The sequence below is a fragment of the Schistocerca nitens genome, chromosome 9 (assembly GCF_023898315.1).
Source record: "Schistocerca nitens isolate TAMUIC-IGC-003100 chromosome 9, iqSchNite1.1, whole genome shotgun sequence".
Classification (NCBI taxonomy): Eukaryota; Metazoa; Arthropoda; class Insecta; order Orthoptera; family Acrididae; genus Schistocerca; species Schistocerca nitens.
This window is the reverse complement of record NC_064622.1, coordinates 347314323-347333681: the sequence shown is the minus strand read 5'-3', so window position 1 is coordinate 347333681 and position 19359 is coordinate 347314323. Positions and strand designations below refer to the sequence as shown.

At 39.2% G+C, this 19359-nt stretch overlaps 2 protein-coding genes across 3 annotated transcripts in view; one reads left to right on the top strand and one right to left on the bottom strand.

Moving 5' to 3' along the window:
- Positions 1-19359, top strand: part of LOC126203065 (39S ribosomal protein L44, mitochondrial) — a 644782-nt gene that overhangs the window by 278113 nt on the left and 347310 nt on the right. The window lies entirely within an intron of this gene.
- The window catches only part of LOC126203062 (iron-sulfur clusters transporter ABCB7, mitochondrial), a 77341-nt gene that overhangs the window by 7542 nt on the left and 50440 nt on the right, over positions 1-19359 (bottom strand). For both annotated transcript variants that reach the window (XM_049937299.1, XM_049937300.1), the window contains exons 8-12: positions 15197-15354; positions 8908-9071; positions 8666-8795; positions 8012-8155; positions 7793-7924 (exon numbers count right to left, since the gene is read on the bottom strand). In XM_049937299.1, the coding sequence (XP_049793256.1) occupies positions 7793-7924; positions 8012-8155; positions 8666-8795; positions 8908-9071; positions 15197-15354 (728 nt within the window). The remainder of the gene's footprint in view (positions 1-7792; positions 7925-8011; positions 8156-8665; positions 8796-8907; positions 9072-15196; positions 15355-19359) is intronic.

The window sequence follows — 19359 nt, the reverse complement described above, 5'->3', positions numbered from 1 at the left end:
ACATACCGCCAGATCGAGGGTGAGATGTTTGAGCTGCAGATCATGAGATCAACTGCTGAGTATGATCCATGGGCTGTACTGAAATGCGTTGCAAGTCCAGTGTTAAGTAGGCAGACGCCCACTGTGGAAATTAACTGTTCTATTATTTGACTCCTACCAAATACGGCTCCATTGCCCCACAGTGAATTGTGCGCACTGAAATCCCCAGTAGGAGGCAGAGTGGAGGCAACTGTTCCACTAGTTCCACAAGCTTGTGATATGGTATAGATCTGTCTGGGGGTATTTAGATAATAGGTTAGTGACACTTGCTCATTGAAAATGTCAGAGTGAATGAGCTTACAAACTCCTCCAGATGCCCTCTCCGCATTAACACAATTTTTATAGTTGAATCTGTACTTTGAAACAGTAGCAAATTAGGTTTCTGAGAAATATGTCTTCTGAAGTGCCATGCCAACTGCAGAGTAAGTAGCAATTAGTTGACTAAGTTTCGTAAGGTGGCTAAGACTGCAGTTGCTGTCCCATTGAAGGAGCATCAGATTTGGATCTGAAAAAGCAGCAAAGGGAAAATGGGAGTGCAAATTATTTTGCGAATGAGTCACGTTTCGCCTGTTTGTGTGGCTTGCCATTGATATTTATAGACTATCTCTGGGGGAGGAAGGGCCATGGGTGCCAAGTCAGCCAGAACAGCAGAATTTTTCCGCATTGTCCCTGTGTGGTTTTAGTTTCTGTGGGAATACTCCTGTTGGGACTTTTGGCATAGTAAAGGGCCATTCTTTTCTACAGCCTGTGGCTCCGTTAGCCATTGTTGGTGGTAGATTGTCCATCTAGCAGGGGGCGGGACACCTTGCCCGATGTCCTCTTCTGCTGAAGGAGGAGGCATTGATGAGTTGGTTAACACAGGTGCTGTTGGATTTGGGTGTCAAGGGAACTGATGTTCCTTCCCCCAACTGAAAAACAAGCACTGACATGTGGTTAAGGCCAGGAGTTGCTGTTTGAGATCCTGTTAATCGCACAAAGTGAGGATTTTAACGTAAATTTTGAAAAGTTTAAGTTCGGTGTCATATCAATTGGAGAAAGTAGATTAAACTTTTTTTAGCATAAGACAGGAAGTCTTTTTTTATATTCCTGGTTTTTCTTCTCCCTTTTAAAAACAGTACACATCAGTGAATAAGAGGGGCAAAATTCTGGGCAGGGGGTTGTTTACAAGGACTGCACTCATGGGTTGTCCTTACAGACACCAAACAAGTAGCATCTTCAGCAAAACAGAATGACATGTCCAAACCTCTGATGTATAAATATTTCATAAGAGTAGGAAAATAAAGTCTGTCATCTTACCTATAAAGCATGACCTTCAATTTCTCAGGTAAAACATTTCCATTGAAGGATAGGATGAACACTCGAGTGTCCACCCTACTATCCTTAGGTTCTCTCTGGATGTGATGAACAAAATGTACTCCACACCACTCTAGGTTAGCATGCAGTTCCACACCTCTTTGTAGTTTTAGCTCCCAATGGAAGGTGACACCTTGAATCCTGTTGAACTTGTTATGAGGAGAGAAGGTAACTGGTACATCCCCAAGTTTGTCACAGTCCTGAAGTCCCTGTGGTTAGTTAAGCATTCAAAGTTTTGATCAACAAAGATCCATTTCTCATTTTCTCTATTGCAGCACCTTTACAGACCTATCCTGTCTTCTCAATGAGAAACAGTGGCTTCACTGTTGCTGCAGAAGATTCTCAGTCAGTTCTGAAGAACACGAACTGGCCAAACTGTTCATCTCCAGTTCTCTTACGTCAACTCTCATCACTCTCTTGACCAAATATGGAAATGCTTTGAAGCTGTAAGCCTCTGCGTTAAAATCTTACTTTCTGTCTGCTGAGATGGCCATGCATGCCAGGACCAGTACAGGAGAGCTGCCCTGGTGCTACTCACCCACATCAGACACTCTTCCCATAAAGACCACCCAGCCATGACAAAGTCTTCCTGGCCACAGTAACCATTATGAGTCATGGTACCCCAGATTGGACAGGCACCTACTCCCACGTACACATGGGGGTGTTATAGCTCAGACATCAGCAGTGCATTCCCCGCATTGTCAGGCGGCTACGTCTATGAGGGTACATTATGATTCCTCACATAATGAAATGGCTATCACCCTGGATTTCTGGTGTGAATAAATATCCACTCCAACAGCAGGTGCAGAAGGTCTTGACACATGGTGAATGGATTGTATACCATGTAAGGTATCCTTCCCCAAATGGCCCACTCTTATGAGAAATTAAGAAAAGAGGACCATAAGTAAAGCAAATGAGGGAAAGAGCTAGAACTGGTGGGTGTCCTAATAATAGCTGAGTCATCAACTTAAAAAGCTTCACAAGGTATAAAATTCGTTTCAGTCACCTCTTACGACAGGTGAGGAATAACTGCTGGTCCATCCTAATCCCCAACACTGCAGGGGTGTATTTCCTATCTTAATGTTTGCCCTCACTTGTTTGATTTATCTGTCACCAGTATTTTAGCCTTGTTTGTCTTTATTTTTCGTTTGTGGTATGCAAGGTATCAGACAAAATTTTTAACTTTTAGTCCATGTTGACCATTATATCATCAGTAAATGAAATACAATTTATTTGTTTGCCATTAATTCTGACCTCTTTGGTGCTGCTTTTCATTGTTTGTACAAATAAATTAAAGGATAAGGAGGGAGGGGGGAGGGGGGGGAGAGAGAGAGAGAGAGAGAGAGAGAGAGAGAGAGAGAGAGAGATCCCCTTGTCAGATGTCTCTTCTCATCCTAGGCTCTTTCCTAGTGCCATAGACATCTATTTCTGTAGTTTGGTTTTTGAATATGTTGAGAATCAATCTCTTTCTCTCTCCATTTAATTCCAGTTTTACTGTTTTCTAAACAGCATTTTCAAGTCCTCTTTATCAAAAGTTCAAGGTCAATGAACCTGGCATGCATTTTCCTGTTCATCTCGGTAGCTTGCTAAGCTAAGATCATTTGTAGTACTATTATAGGTTCTCTGTTTCCTTTTCCCTTTTTAAAATCTGAACTGGTTTCTTCTACACGTTGGTTAGCTTTAGCATTACAACTTTCCTTAATGCTGAGTAGAATTTTTGAAGCACGGCTTAGTAATGCCAAGATTCTATAATTAAAATAATTTAAACTGTCACTGGCACTTCCTTTCATAGGTATGGAAATTATCATTCCATGCTCATAACACACACACACACACACACACACACACACACACACACACACACACATTTTTACAGCTGTTGTTTCATCACATCTCCAGAATTATTTAATAACTCAGCAAGGATGTTATATGTTCCCATCACTTTAATTGTTGTCCAAGCTGTTTAAAGCACTGTTGAATTCTAACCTCATAACAGGTGGTCCTATGAATATTTGCGACTTTTTCCATTGGGCTTATGTAATCTGAATCCTCTCAGGCATTTCCAGCATGTAGTTCAATGTATTCTTTCCACCTATCTTTTTTGTTTATTTTTTTCAGGTTCAAACAGAATATTACTTTTATGTTTAAATATGTTGTTAAGAGTTCTACATCAAAACGGCAGTGATTTAATTTTTCAGTACATTTTGTCTATGTTTGCTTGGGCTATGTCTTCTTGTACGTCTCTACTTATATGTCTCATTCTTGCCGTGATGAGGTGTAAATCTGGAGTATCACTTCCTTGGAATAGGATCTAGTGGCATTTCCTATTTCCTTTGTTCACTGAGGAGGCAAGCAGACATACAAGCATGTAAATTGTTGCCAGTAACACATTATTATTATTATTATTATTATGACTACTGTTGTTATCTTCAACCATCAGGTTGGTTAGCAGCAGCTCACCATGCTTTTCTGCCTTTCTCTTGAAAGCAGTATAAATGGTGGAGCAGGTACACCATGGTTTATGTATTCTAGTCTCAGTTCGACTCTCGTGTTCTTTCCTTCTATTGTCCCTTCAATGATACTTTTTAATGGCATCATGATGTCTCGTCGCCAGAGACCCCTTGTGTCCTTTCTGTGTTGGAAAGCCTTTAAGAGACGTGGCTCCTCTCTCTCTCTACTGGCTGGGAGACGATCTGTTGGTATACTGTAGATGTAGCCTAAAAGGTTTTAATGGCAGATGCTGCCAAGTGAACTTAACATTGGATGGGAGATGATTTTTTAATCCTTTATCATGCATACTTATTTGTTATTTGACACATATTAAGTACATAAATGAACTGGAAAAACTTTACTGACCTATAGAATTTGTTTTATACAAGCAGCATACCCTGCTATAACAGGGAATGGAAGGCACAGAGCGGATTTTACATACCAGAGAATGGAAGGGAAGGTGACAATTATTTTAGATGAGGGGCACTCAAGATCATGGTCATCAGTGCCCTGACGAAAAGTCAGCCTAACGATCTCGTGGGTGGGAACAAAGGCTGTACCACATGTGAAGCACTTTATAAAGCATTAAAGTTGGCTTCCACCCACACCAATTTAGGGATGAGGCCGTTCACAAAATTCACCTCTCGTGTAGCTCTGGAATCACTATTGGAGAGGATTGTGAGCAAATCTCCATCGAGACTGAGAGCTGCCCTGATATAAGTGTGTAACACATATGCAAAATATGCTGAACTGAAAGTGGCGCACCACAAACCTCACAATGTGTTAGAACTAGCTGAAAAACATTCCTGCCTGAGCACAAGAAAGACGAATAAGTTTATCTTTAAAAGAGTCTGACAGAAAAGTGGGGAATCAATTGCCTCAATCCTCATTCTGCCTTCCTCACCAAAAAAACTGTCACGCAAACATATTCACACTTCTTTTTTGCTGAAAGGAAGACAGTGACGGTGAAGACAGAGGAAGCAGTGCCTCTTGGAGGGGGGGGGGGGGGAGCTAATAAATGGTTCAAATGGCTCTGAACACTATGGGACTCAACTGCTGTGGTCATCAGTCCCCTAGAACTTAGAACTACTTAAACCTAACTAACCTAAGGACATCACACACATCCATGCCCAAGGCAGGATTCGAACCTGCGACCGTAGCAGTCGCACGGTTCCGGACTGCGCGCCCAGAACCGCGGGACCACCGTGGCCGGCGGAGAGAGATAATAGGAGTAGAGTGTGGACCTGTACAAGAGCTTGGGGGCGAAGAGGGGCTTTGGAGCCCCTACCCCCTTGAAGCAGTGAACTTCAGCAAAAAAAAAAAAAGCCACTTATTCTCATCCCCTATAACCACAAGTTAAGGTTTCCTGGTATACATGTCAAAACCCTGAGCAAGCCATCCCTAAAGACACATGTGGAGAGGAGACAATGGTGACAAACGAAAGACAGCGGCAATGGAACTGAAAAAGAATGAAACACAATGACAGTGGGGCAGAGAGACAAAGTGGCAGAGAAAGAGACTGTGGTACACAAGAGCAAGGGAAAGGGATGAGGACACTGATACTGGGAGAGACAGGAGACAGTGGGAGAGAGTGAGAGAGACACACACACACAAAGGCAGTGAGAGGGAGATGCTGACTATGAAGGCTTTGCTACAAAGGAAGACTGGGTAGCAAAATTTGCAATGTTCTGAACTAAAAATAGTGTGAATGTGTTTTTGGTGAGGAAGGTGGAAAGACAATTGAGGCAGCTAGTTCCCCATTTTTCTGTCAGAGTCTCTTAAAGAGGACCATTTTTTTTTTTTTTTTTTTAAGTCAACAAAGGCAATTTCTGTTTCCTGAGCTGCCATCAGTCTTATTTCAAGAATTAATCATAAGCCACGTATTGCTTCTTATGCTCATAACTCTGGTAAATTTAAGAATTTGTTTTCTTCTTCAGCTTGCACTTATCCCCCATACAGCTGACAGTCACAGCCTCTGATACATTTGCAACAAAATCCCCAGAGTACTTAGTGCTGATCAGAGATCCACACTTAAGTGTGTCTGCCCATGACAGTTTTCATAACATACTAGAATGTCATACAAATGAACTGCAAATAACCATATACATAGATTTTAAATGCATCAGTGTACATGTACTTGTACCCAGGGTGCAAAAGGCAGATTTGGAGACAACTTACATTCCATATCTAGGCATAAATGACAAACATTATGTATTTACTGACATACTCGTCTATATGACAAATATGCTCTCCCAAAAGACTAGAAAAATGGGAAGGAAAGACATATCTTGGCTAACAGATGAGCTTAGACAGCTCATGAATCTCAGACACTAAATATCTGGCATACACACATGACAACCCATCCGAAAATCAGATTGCTGACAATTAGAAGTGGAAAAGAGGCAATCCATCTGTGAGAAACACTAATCTCAGGCATTAAATGGCAATAGACACATATCAGCTATCTTTGAAATAAATTTGTGTGACACCAAGTTGAAGGCAAATTAAAAGCTGCAACTGATCCCATTGTCCCAGTAAAAAAAATAAACCGAAATCTTATGCACATTACAATATTATGCATGTTACTGCCAATACCGTATGCAAGAATTCATCGTGGGTATCTGATCACCATTTACTGGATTCAATAGCATTATATTCTAAATGACTGGGCTTATTGCAGATACATTGCTGCTGCCCATAACAACATATACTCAACCACTCTTTGGCTGCAAAGATTTTCCCTGTGGTCTGGAAACTGGTCATTGTCAAAACACTTCGCAAGACAGATGCTACCACAATATCCTACAACTATCACTCCATTTCTATTCTTCTGGCATTGTCCATTACCTTAGAATATTTAGTCCACAATCAGCTTACCAACTACATAAATACCTACTACATAAATAACAACCAGGCTTCCATAAGTACTGCACCACATCATCATCTTTAATAAAAGTAACCTATGCCCTGTACAAAGAAGAGGTGCCTATAATATCATTTTTAGATTTTAGCAAAGCCTCTGACACTGTTTACTGATACCTTACTCACCACACTGAGTAACCTAAAATTTCCTCCAAGTTCAGTACAATGGTACAGTAGTATCTGACATCACCAACAATGAGTCACATTTATGTCTGGGTACACACAGTTGCAGTTTATATCTGGGTACACACAGTTGCAGTGGCAACAGGTAGTACCACACATCCCCCAGGATTCGGTATTAGGTTCAATTGATCCAAAACTCGATTGGTCCTTGTTTGTCATTAGCCTAAAACTTTGGGAATCTCTCCCGTGTTTAATGGAACAAACATAAATTTCTCTCCATCAGAAAGAGTCTAGGAGCAGTAATAAGTGAGAATCTAAACTGGGCTGAGCACATAACTACAATGTGCAAAAAGGCATCGGCATCTCTTCATGGCCTACAAAAATACGAAGAACCCTTCCCTCTTGACCTGAAAAAAATTCTGATTTAAGTAATTCACAGCCACCTCTCTCTAGGTAGGTTTGCAAAAACCTCACAATTAAGAAGTTTATTGTCATGAAAACATCTCACATATTTCAACATGACAGCATCTAGATCCTGACCACATAAACACAACTACATTTCTTTGCTGTCAGTCACAGTGTATAAACATAAACTGACTAAGGTGCAGTTGCTCAACTTCAGTATTGTGAGCCACTGTGGCTTACTGAAAATTGTACCGCAAGGGTAATTTTCTTTCAACAGTTCTTTTCCAAAGAATGATATAAATTTCAAACTGAAATTGTTCAAGGTTTACATAAAAATTTTATGAGCCATAACAACAAAACTTTATTAAAAGATATGAGGTAGCACATCATCTTATTTAGCACTTTTAGTTTTATTTGCTCCCCAGACATTGAAAGTGGAGATAAATTATTGTGTACTTACATGTTCAGTGATTGAGTCAAGTGATGATGTGGCTTCATCAAAAACAAGTATTGGGGCACCTTTCAGCACAGCTCTCGCTATGGCTACCCGCTGTTTTTCACCACCTGACAGTTTCAGTCCTCTCTCACCAACCTTTTGAAAACAATTACAAAAAGTTCAAATTAAAATATTTCTTCCAGGTACTCATTATAGTATTAGTCAAAATAGAAAAAAATGTACCTGTGTGCAATAGCCCTGTGGCCACTGCTGGATGGAATCGTGCAAGTCTGCTAATCTTGTTGCTGCGTAAACATCTTCATCTGATTTGTTGAGGTTTCCATAATGAACATTGTACATGATTGTATCATGAAACAACACAGAGTCCTATGAGACATAGTGTACACATTAACTTCTTTTTCTGTGACATCTATAATTCTAATATATATTATGTCAAATATTGATCCAAAATCCTATTAAGCATAAAACGTGTTGATTCTCTATGAATTTAAATAATGGAGTTAGCAATGGTAGCCACTGACCTTATAGTAGAGGCACCAAGTGTTGGGCAGGCACAAAGAAAAAATGAAACCTTGTAGTTCAGGTAATGGACTAATCAGACAAACATATGTACACTGCTACATTGTCCTGGCACTGTAGCTGGACTGTACTCTCAAGAAGAATAACCATGTTCTAATTCTTATTTGTGACCAGATCTGCCACTTAATGTCTCCCACTATAAATACATCCATTATTTTTACTCATTCTCTTGTGATTGTTTCACACGCCATATTCCAGGAGGGAGGGAGAGAGAGAGAGAGAGAGAGAGAGAGAGAGAGAGAGAGAGAGGGAGGGAGGGGGGGGGGGGTTGATGGGATTAATTAGTAAGAAGTATACCTGTGGTACAATAGCAATGGACTTTCGCAGGCTGTCCAGATCAACATCACGGATGTCCTGTCCTCCCACCAAAATCTGCCCAGTTTGTGGCTCAAAGAATCTGTAGAGCAACCTTACAATAGAGGACTTTCTGAAAAAAAAAAAATAAATAAATAATTAAATATTTAATACCTACCAAGAAAATTTTACATATTCAGGTGATCTCAACTATATATGTAAATTAGAGCTAACAGGATACATACCCAGTACCAGAACCACCAACAATAGCAACTTTGCTACCAGCAGGAATGGAGAATGAGAGTCCATTGAGAACGCTTTTGCCAGGTCCATACGAAAAATGTACATCTCTGAAATCAATAGTTGCCGTTGATGGGGTAAGTGACAACACTGGAGCCCCAGGCTTTGTCTGAAGAAAACAGAAACCACTCTGATACAATTCTGAACTGGCTGTGTAATCTCGTCATATATCTCCCTTGTGAATTGATGTTCAGTCAAAATTACATATGCTGCTCTTCACTGAAAAAACTCACAAAACTTAGGAAAAGTTGGGTCTTTCCTATGAAATATTTAACCACAGTTCTAATCACGCACGTCAAGTAGTAAAAATACTATGAGAATCAGAAGAATCAAACACACTCAAAAATTATCAAATTAAAGGATGATATGATGTTCCATTCAAACAAAACAAAATTCAGTACTTCCTAATGAAATACCAAAACTGTAGGAAACAGTGTCTCTAAAAGAACCTCAAAGCACATTATTATGCTGATTAGATAAGTGAATCTAGTAATGTTAGTACAACAGCCTGAACTGTAGTAAATTAATACAAGGAATGCCAGCCTGCAGTAATATAGCACAGCACTAAGGGGAAAGGAAATGTTGCCATGTGAGCCAAATACAATATGTGAGGCTTTTATAGAAAAATATGATTCCTGAAGGGTAAAGGAGCATAAGCCAATTTCTGCAGTTTTGACTTTAAACAATATTCGTAATACTCAGGGACTGCTTCATTTGTGAAAGAAGCTTTCCAGTTTTCACCTGCCCATAGGTGATTTATGCAGTGCTAAAAAACATGAGGGTGCATGTTCATTTAACACTAGCTATATCAAGCACTGTCTGGAGCAGGACTGCCCTCTTTCTTCCACAAACGAAGTACTGTCAGGTACTTCGAACACAGTTTCAAGTCAAAATTGCAGAAATTAGACTTATACCCTTTCACCTTTCAGTTTCACTATTTAGTAAGACAAGCAAGGGAAAATTTAGCAATAAACTCATCTAAATTGAGGAATTCCTTTTGCCTGTGGAGTGTTACAGAACATGTCCTGAAAATTATTTCAAAGCTTAAAACAAAACTATCCATTGGCTTGGATAACATTTCATCTAGATTACTTGAAGAATAAAAAGTGAATTAATAACAAAAACAGAGGATTAATGTCTAACATTTTCTTGACAATAAGGTTTTTAAAAGACTGAGCACATACTCTGCTTGGGGATGGAAATCAGCTGTGTCCTTTCCAAATAAACCATCCCAGCATTAACCTTATGAAACTCTGATAAATCGAAGAAACCCTAAATCTGGATGGCCAGACAGTAAGATGCAGTCCTCCCATATATCAGTCCCCTGTGTTACCAATGCTCCACCTCACCTCACTCATTATGGCTATGTGTGGCCAGCATCTATGTGATGGCTGTTACAAAACTACACTTTCTTGTAGAGGTTACTTCCACCTCTGTATAAAACTCCTGTTTCACAGTTTCAATAAGCTTTCATTTAAAATACCTTGGATAAAATAGAATCTTGTGCTCCAAGGAGATACAGTACAAAATTATTAATGGGTTTATAAAACTACTTTACACTGTGTTTCTATTGTCTATGCTAAACAGCTGATCCCACTACATTACAGCATTTCAGAAACCTTCCATTGCATATCCAGTACACACTTAAACAAAAGTGCCCACAATACAACACAAAGGGGAAAGGAGGTACTCAAATAGTAATTCAAGACATAATTTGCTATCACACACTGTGTTCTGAATATACATTGTAATTTTGCTGAAGCTGAACCTTTTTACACAATTCAATTTGAACAGGTTTGTTCGTGCATTTTGAAGATGATGTGTAACTCACTATGTGATATAGTATTTACTAATACTACTTTCTGTCTTCAGAGACCCAGCTTTTCATGTCTTTTGCATGTTTTGTCTGTATCCTGTCATTATCAGTACAATTCACAATTAATTATTTGCGATGTATTCACTGCAGGCGAGATTTAACAATAAGGTATCTGAAAACCCACCATATAAAGAGGTGACCAGAAATGAAGTGCCATGAAATAGATCATATGGACATTCCTAGGAGATACTACAATAATTTATTTTAGCAATGTTTTGAGATAATTATGCTCTACCCATGGAAAAAGACTAAAACAATGGAAGCTAACAGGAATGTGTTAACGAAGTGTGACTAAATACCAGGAATGATGTTGAGGGCAAGTAAACATCACTAATCTTCCTCATTGAAAACCTTAACCTTGCATAGCTTGAGGTAAAATGTCTGACTAAGATAGCTTACATTGTTTGCTGTAAAAGGATGAGAGGTATGGAGCGTTTATTCGAACAGAGAGTACAGTCAGTATTCATAACTATGCTTAAACATGATATGTAAATAAACAACAAGAGTGACAACTAAGTGCGAATTTTATTCCATAACTGCAAAGCCATACATTTTTAGAGAAAAAGCGGATCTGCTATTGTCCAGTAGCAGAATTAAACTAGAAGGAAAGCAAGTTTTCAAGATGCAGCGATTGTAAGTTGTAATAAAAATTTGGTACAAGTCAATAGCTTGTGGGAGTAAGGAAGGACTGAATGAATGGCCACTGCCAAACTGTGACAAGAACAAAGTTTACCAGCAGAAAACTCTGCACCATCTAATTCCTTCCTCTCAGTACCAGCTTCTCTGAATTTCACAGGCAGATATTGTCCTTGCAACACATTCTTTATTCCCATAATCCTCCCAGTCTCAATCTCCACTAGCCCCCTACCCCACCTCCATCCTGCCCCAGGGGCCAAACTTCACACTGACTTCCACACCACGCTCTGTTATTCACAGTCTCTCTTTCCTCTGTTCTGGTACGCCCTCTCAATCCATTCCTCCACACCATCATCGTGTGCACCATGAACTCACTGGTGCCAGTGTCCATGTCCTATTTCTATCCTTTATACACACATCAGCCGTCCTCCTCCTACCCTCCCTCTCTCCTACTCCCCATGTCAAAACTTGTTCATAGTAAGTCTCATGTTTCCTTAGCCTTCCTCTTGAAAAGATCATGATGAATGAACTTACAAGAGCTATACTAATTTGGCAAATGACCTGTTGATGTCCTATAGCAGATCCAATGATTCAAGTGCTGTGACAAGCAACTCCCAAAAAACACATCCATTACTATTAAAAATGACAAAGCTATTCCTATAGCTTGTTATTCTGTCAAGTACTAACTTTTTATCAGTAAAGAACTTCACTGGTCTGAATCTGAACCCTTTTTACCCCTTAACCAAATGTGAAATAAAATTCAATTTCCTTACCATTCATTGATGGTGAGGCAAAATCAAGTACAACACATATTAGTTAATAAGGGAGAAATAAATCTCTAATGAGGTATAAGGTTAGTAATAAAATTTTAATTATGACCTCAAAAAAAATCAAGCTGTTGCCATGAAATTTGGTGACAGTGTTACGGTAGATAACTTGAGGGAGACCTAAGTTGTGTAAAAGTCTGCATTTTGATAAAACAGAAACCGTATCACCTGGAGTATCACCTCACAGACCCTGTGGAAGGCCGGCCACCCAATGGTTTCTTCATCTGAGTGCAGAAAGCAGTCATCAAAATGAAGAGGACGCAGTCACTGGGAGACAAAATTGGATAAGTATGTATGACTATTTCCTATGCAGAGTGAGTTGGGGAGCCATCTTTGAGCAAAATAATCCCACTGGACACCTTCATTTGACACTTTAACAGCCCCCCATAACTCCAAGAGGCTTTGGTAGTATGCTCCTGTGATGATTTGCCCCCTATGAGAACAATCTGTTAACACCACATGATAAACGTTCCAAAAACTCAGGACCACCTTCCACAATGCTGGATCCATTTTCATGTTTTTCAGTGGGGCTGAATCCACGTGTTTCCACTGCTTGCTTCACTTCTTAGTCTTGGGTTCAGATATCTACAGTGATTACATGGCTAAAGTAGTAATCTAGATTGGCCTGATACAGCTACAATATTTCTGCTGCTTCCTCAGTTCCACAGGCTTGTTAAACAGTTGTGAACAGCTGTGGAATTCGACAGGCAGTGGGCTTTGTCATGACCAAAATGTCAAGAAGGTGTGAAAACTCATCCATGACAGATTTTTCACTTTGTCCTCTATCGATTCATTTGTTATATGCTGGTCTCCAAACACCCCCCCCCCCCTGCCCTCTTCTTCTTTTGAAATTCCCATTTCTTCACAGCAAGGTGGTTTGTAACTTTATTCATCATTCAGACTTAGCTGACCTCTCTGGAAGCATGTGTGCCAGCAGGCCCCTGTGCCGTATGATGATATATTCCACCAGATCAGCAAAAGTTGCTCTGCCTGTTTGCCTATCAATTCAGAAAATGAATTACTGCAGAATACTCCACTTTCTCAGTGAGCTGCACTATTTTGTTTTGGCTACTCTAGTGGTGTACTATAGTACTGCAGCACGAGGATTTCATTGTGTACCAGGACAGCACACAGCATTTTTCCCTGCATGGTGTTTCATCTCCAATGACGGATACACCATCAGAGGCTATAACAACTCAGAAAACAAATACAACCTCAAGCTGACCTTACTTGTGATTGTAACTGCTTTCTGAGTTGTTATAGCCTCTGATGACATCTCCAGCACTGGGGACTACGCACCAGTCAGAGAAATATGCACTGTACAAGAGCCTAATGCCCTTAAAACAATAATCACTATGAATAAAACTGAAAATTAATTATGTAACTATTTTTGTTAGGGTGATTAAAACAACTCCTTATGCCAATAATAACAAAAGCCTACAATAGTGGAAATCAGTTTAAAGGCATAGACATTTGTAGAAAAATTAACATCATTGGTTGGAATAGTTACACACAGCGTATATAAGATTCAGGGGGTAGATGGTGGAACTCAATATAAAGACAGTTGACACTCTGCAGTGTTAGTATGTGCCTTTCCTGCATATAGCAAACAGACACCATTAGTGACAGTGCGTGTTGTGCACATAAAACACTTGTGATAATGCCACGCAGAAAACAGTTATCATGGTGAAACAATGAAATGGGACTCTCTAATCATCAAATTGATAACCAGTTGATTTGTTCAAGTACAGTCACTGATAATTTCATTAGATTGTGGGCATGATATAGACAGAACAGAAAATATGGGCAAAGCAGAAAATTATCTGAGGCACATAAAGGGTTACTTTTGCACAAAGCAATGGTTACAAACTGTTATTCTTCTCAATTTGTTGGTAATTTACAATTGCTAATAACTGCCAGACATGTACAACAAATTTTGTCCAATGAAAGCACCTTGCATTCAAGAAACGACTGCAGAAACCTGCTCTAACGCACATACAAAACAAGCTAGATTGGAGTTTGCTGAAAAACATATGTGATGGACTTGAGAATGGAATAATGTGATCTTCAATGCTGAGACAAAGTTTAATTTGGATGGTCCCAATGGATTTCAATATGACTTGCATGATCTGAGAACAGAGCAGCAGGTAAGAATGAGCAGAAATTTTGGTGGCGGAAGTGTTGTGATTTAGGTAACATTCTTCAATAAAGGTAAACCATCCATTGCTCGGGTGAACACTAGAATGAACTCTGTATATGTTAACTGAGATGCCAGAGACAGAATGGATTTGAATGTATCAGGGCCTAGAGGACAAAAGTCTAATGTTTCAACAATATAATGCATCTATGCAAGTTTCTGCACGACAAAAAAGTGGTTTGATGATAGGGATATTGATGACTTGTCCTGGCCTCCATGTAGTCTGGATTTCAACCACGTGGAAAATCTTTTGAGGAATACTTGCTAGGCATGTTTATCGCAATGGAAGGCAATTTGAGGCCACAAGTGAGCTGAAAGGAGCCATGCAAGAAAAGATGGTGACAATTTCACTGCAAGAATTACAAACCCTAACAAAATCAATGCCGGAGAGAATTTTTGAGGTAATTAGGAAGAACAGAGGTTGGGCAAAGTACTAATAGTGCAATAATACAACATGACAGTGAGTGGTGTTCTACCAATTTCCATCTAGGAAATGCAAATGCCTTATTTTGTTACTTATGTTATGAAGGAAACTACGTAATTCTGTCATGATTCTTTACGTCTCATATGTATCTACTACTTTCGTAATAAATCCAATGCATGCCTAATTCAGAATTGTAAATTACTTTTGTAGGAACCCTGCCTGTATACCGATTTTCACTACTGTATGAGGGACACAAGTTATTAACCCAACCTACCTTGATACTGGAATCAACAGTCATAAGAGTGAACATTGTCTGCATGTCTATGAGAGCTTGGCGCACTTCACGGTATACAGATCCCAAGAAGCCCAATGGCACAGACAACTGAAAGAGTAGACCATTCACTACTACAAGGTCACCAACAGTCATTTGCCCTGTACAAACAGAAATTACAGCAGCAATAAACATAAGTGAAAATATTTATCAATGCAGATCAAAAGCTGGGGTTCAGTATGGTGTGTAGGAAAGTTAAATCAAAAAGTGTGCAAAGCAGTATCACTTGTTGAACATCTCCCCCATGCTCAATTCACAGGTACTATATACTATAAAATGTCAAATTTCTATAGACAATATATATTTTTTAAAAATCTGTGCAACAACTCTAGCACTGTGCAATGTACTTCATTCTTCAGAATAGAACTTAGTGCTCAATCCAGAATTGTTCATTCATATAAAAACCAGTGGAGGAAAATATGGATGATGCAGAGGACATTCAAACTTCAGATCTGAGATTATCACAACAGCTTTGTGAGCTATGCATTGTCATACTTCAACATACTGACCGCAATCAATTTTTGACCAATTTAAGAGCAAAGATTGTAATAAAGTCTGAATATGAAGTACTGGTAGCAGTAGTCTGTGTTGTGCTTCAACGCCATCTTTTCCATCCTCAAAAACAGTTTGTACAATCTTCCCTGATGATACATCTGAAACTGCCCTATATGGGTGATAAAGAATGGGCCATGTCTCACTATCACTTCTGGGCAATGCCGAAAACTTTGTGAAACTAGAGGATAAAAGGGGTGTTGGTGTGAGAATGTTCCCGTTATGCCATTTACTGTGACACCATCTCACATCACAATGACACCAATGTTCTATGGAGTCATAAGAGATTGCACCTGAAACATATAGGAGCATTAGCTACTGACATTTTCTTCTAACTTCTGATATCATTTGCACACTTGCTCTGACAAACATGCATCACTATAATTGACTTTTATTCTGTGACGAATTACAATTGGACAAAATTAGAATTAATTTAATAGCTTCAGCTGCTGATGGGTGTTGATATATATCAACGGGGACAGGTGAAAATGTGTGCCCCGACTGGGACTTGAACCCGGGATCTCCTGCATACATGGCAGAAACACTATCCATCTGAGCCACCGAGGGCACAGAGGATACTGCGACTGCAGGGACTATCTCATGCACACCTCCCGCAAGACCCACATTCTCACCTTGTATGTCCACACACACTACATTCGTAGTGTCCCACCCCAACACACTCATTACTCGTGGAAGACATTCTTAGCAAGTGTCATAAGAGTTCGGGGAATGTGTGTGCATCCGCACAGAAGGAGATCATGGCCAGTATTGCCAGACCTATATACTTATATGGATAAGGTGTCTATTCTTTCAGACGTGTCCGAAAGAACAGATACCATATCCATATAAGTATATAATTACAATTGGTTACTTCCTCTAGCCACACAGCTAAGTTACAGGAAGCCATGCTCATTTAAAGTTGCTAACAGAGCAGCCTGTTTTTACTTTTTGTGTTTTTGCATTAACGACTGTGCATCTGCACCAGAATACTATACATCTCTTATCACATGGTTTAAAAAGTGCTCTCCACTTATCCTCTAATGGAACAGTACAGCGAGGTTCTGATGATGATACAAACTTTGAGAGATAATATAACAACAAAAACAATCAGTTATTGACAAAATTATTTAATCTACTCACCAAGTGGCGGCAGAACACAAACATAAAAGATGGTTGTAATTGGCAAGCTTTCAGAGCCAGTGACTCCTCCTTCAGGAAGGAGGGGTGAAGCAAAAGGACTGGAGAGGTCAAGGGAAAGGGATAGATTTCAGGAAAGTCACCCAGAATAGCAGGTCGGGGGAGACTTACCGTATGAGATGAGAAGGAAATTCTCTTCCCTAGAGTCTTTCCTTGTCATCCCATACAGTAAGTCCCCCCTGACCCATGGTTCTGGGTGACTTTCCCATAATCTGCTCCTTTTCCTTCATCCCTCCTGCCCAAAGAAGGAGCCACTGGATCCAAAAGCTTGCCAATTACAGCCAACTTGTGTGTGTGTGTTCTGCCGCTGCTTGGTAAGTAGGTTTTTTTTATCCATCCAATTAAAAACTTTCTGGGATGATGGAGAAGGATAAATGTATAAGAGTACATATATCTATTTGAGGTAAGGCATCCTAGTCCGGAAACGAAAATCATTACTTCTGACAGAAGAAAACATGTTCTGGTACAGTTGCTGCTTAAATTGTAGGATGAGCAACTTTCAAAGGCAGTAGTATGGACCCATAAAAGAAAAAAATGTGTGTAGTAACTATTGGCTCTATAACGCACACCTTATGAGCAATGGGCACTTGCTAAGAAGATGCACAGTAGCAAAGATTAAATACTCGTACCTCTTAAGGCATGCATTTTAGAGCCCATCTGACTACACTTTTTTTCTTATTTTGGTCCAGATTTTAGCAGTAACAGTACCGGTACGTCTATTCCACTGTCAAGAGGTATAAGAACGATTTTCGCTTTAAGCTTTCAATTCTGATTTATGAACCAATATTTCTTATCTCAAATGGTTGCAATTACCCTTCTCCATCATTCCTGAGAGTTTGTATCATCATCATGGAATCACCCTGTATCTTGAATTTTTGCTACATATTTATGACTCATTGGCTGCACCCTGACATCTGAGTATTACCAACAGTACTTCAGTATGTTCGCAGAAAATCTGCTTTGTAGCTGTTACGTAAATTAGATAACTAATGAAGTGAACTGAATATCATAATTTAAGGCTTCCACAGTAAATAGTTTTGGCAAATGTGACCTAGAGAATACTTCCACCAGTCTTAATACTGGATGACATCCACATGCTAAGCAAATACTGCTGAACAAATATTTGCATATAAAATTTACTTTTTCTGCGGCCTAACATTATTTTTGGAAATCATAATTCTAGGCCATTAGAACTATTCCCAAGTAATTCGTTTATTCATTCACTTTTTGCAGACCTCATGAAGGAGAAATTGCCGGGTTTTGGTACAAAGCAAGATATACATTAACAAAAGACAAAGAATGGTGAATTCTTAATCTGTTTAGTGAATCAACAATAAACTATCACTACACCATTCAATGCTATTTGTGCAAATGCCAGCTAAATTTAATCATGTAAATTAGGAAGAAAAGTCATTATGAAAGCAGGTGTTTCTTGTCAACCACACTATATAGCTGCTGTTCACCTGCCGTTGGTAGCATAATATTTACTTTATTACAATAATAATTTTGAAAGAAAATGTTTGCCTACATCTGTAAATATTGTGTCTTATTTACAGTGCATTACTACCTGTTATGCAGCTTTACAGTGAACACTCTTACCTTCCATGTAGCAAACATAATTTTTCAATCCTTGAATCTACATATCCAGTTAATTTGTGCAAGCAAAAGCTAATAAGGTACTTTTTTTCTTTCAAATCACTTGAGATTCTCAATTTCTCACTTTTTAGACGTGAGCTTGTTGAATATCTTATCATGAGAGAGAATGTCTACGCAAGTTCTTTTTGTGTCTTGTGTTGTGAGTTTGTAAATCAAAGTTCAGCTGGAACCGTCAGCAACAAAGACTATTTAAGAATAAGTGCATTAGGAAGTTAGAAAAAGATTTCTGCAAGATGAATGGTTATTTACTATATTCTTGCTGCTCACTTCTGCTTTATTTACTGCAGGTGCAATAACAGGTGGTGAAAATGTGTAAAATAAGAAAAAAAAATTGTGTTTGGGTCAACACAATGAGAGATGCTTCTAAGTAATATACTGAACTTTGCTGCTTGATTACTTGATGATTGTAACATCAACACAGAATCACCTTGTGTCTAGAATTTTCATATTTATGACTCATTTGCTGCACTCTGGCATCTGAGTATTACCAATCACCTTATAATTCAGCTGGATCCAAAGTAATTTTACACAGTCTATTTAGTTTAGTGTGTGAGTGTCAATTCTACTAAGGGCCAGGAAGGAACTGTCTGAAAACACATTATACTAATAACCCAGTAGCAGCATTTAATTATTTAGTTAAGTAGCTTGCACGACGACACTTTCGATGTAATTTAAATTCCTCCCAATCCTGAGTTTTAGAT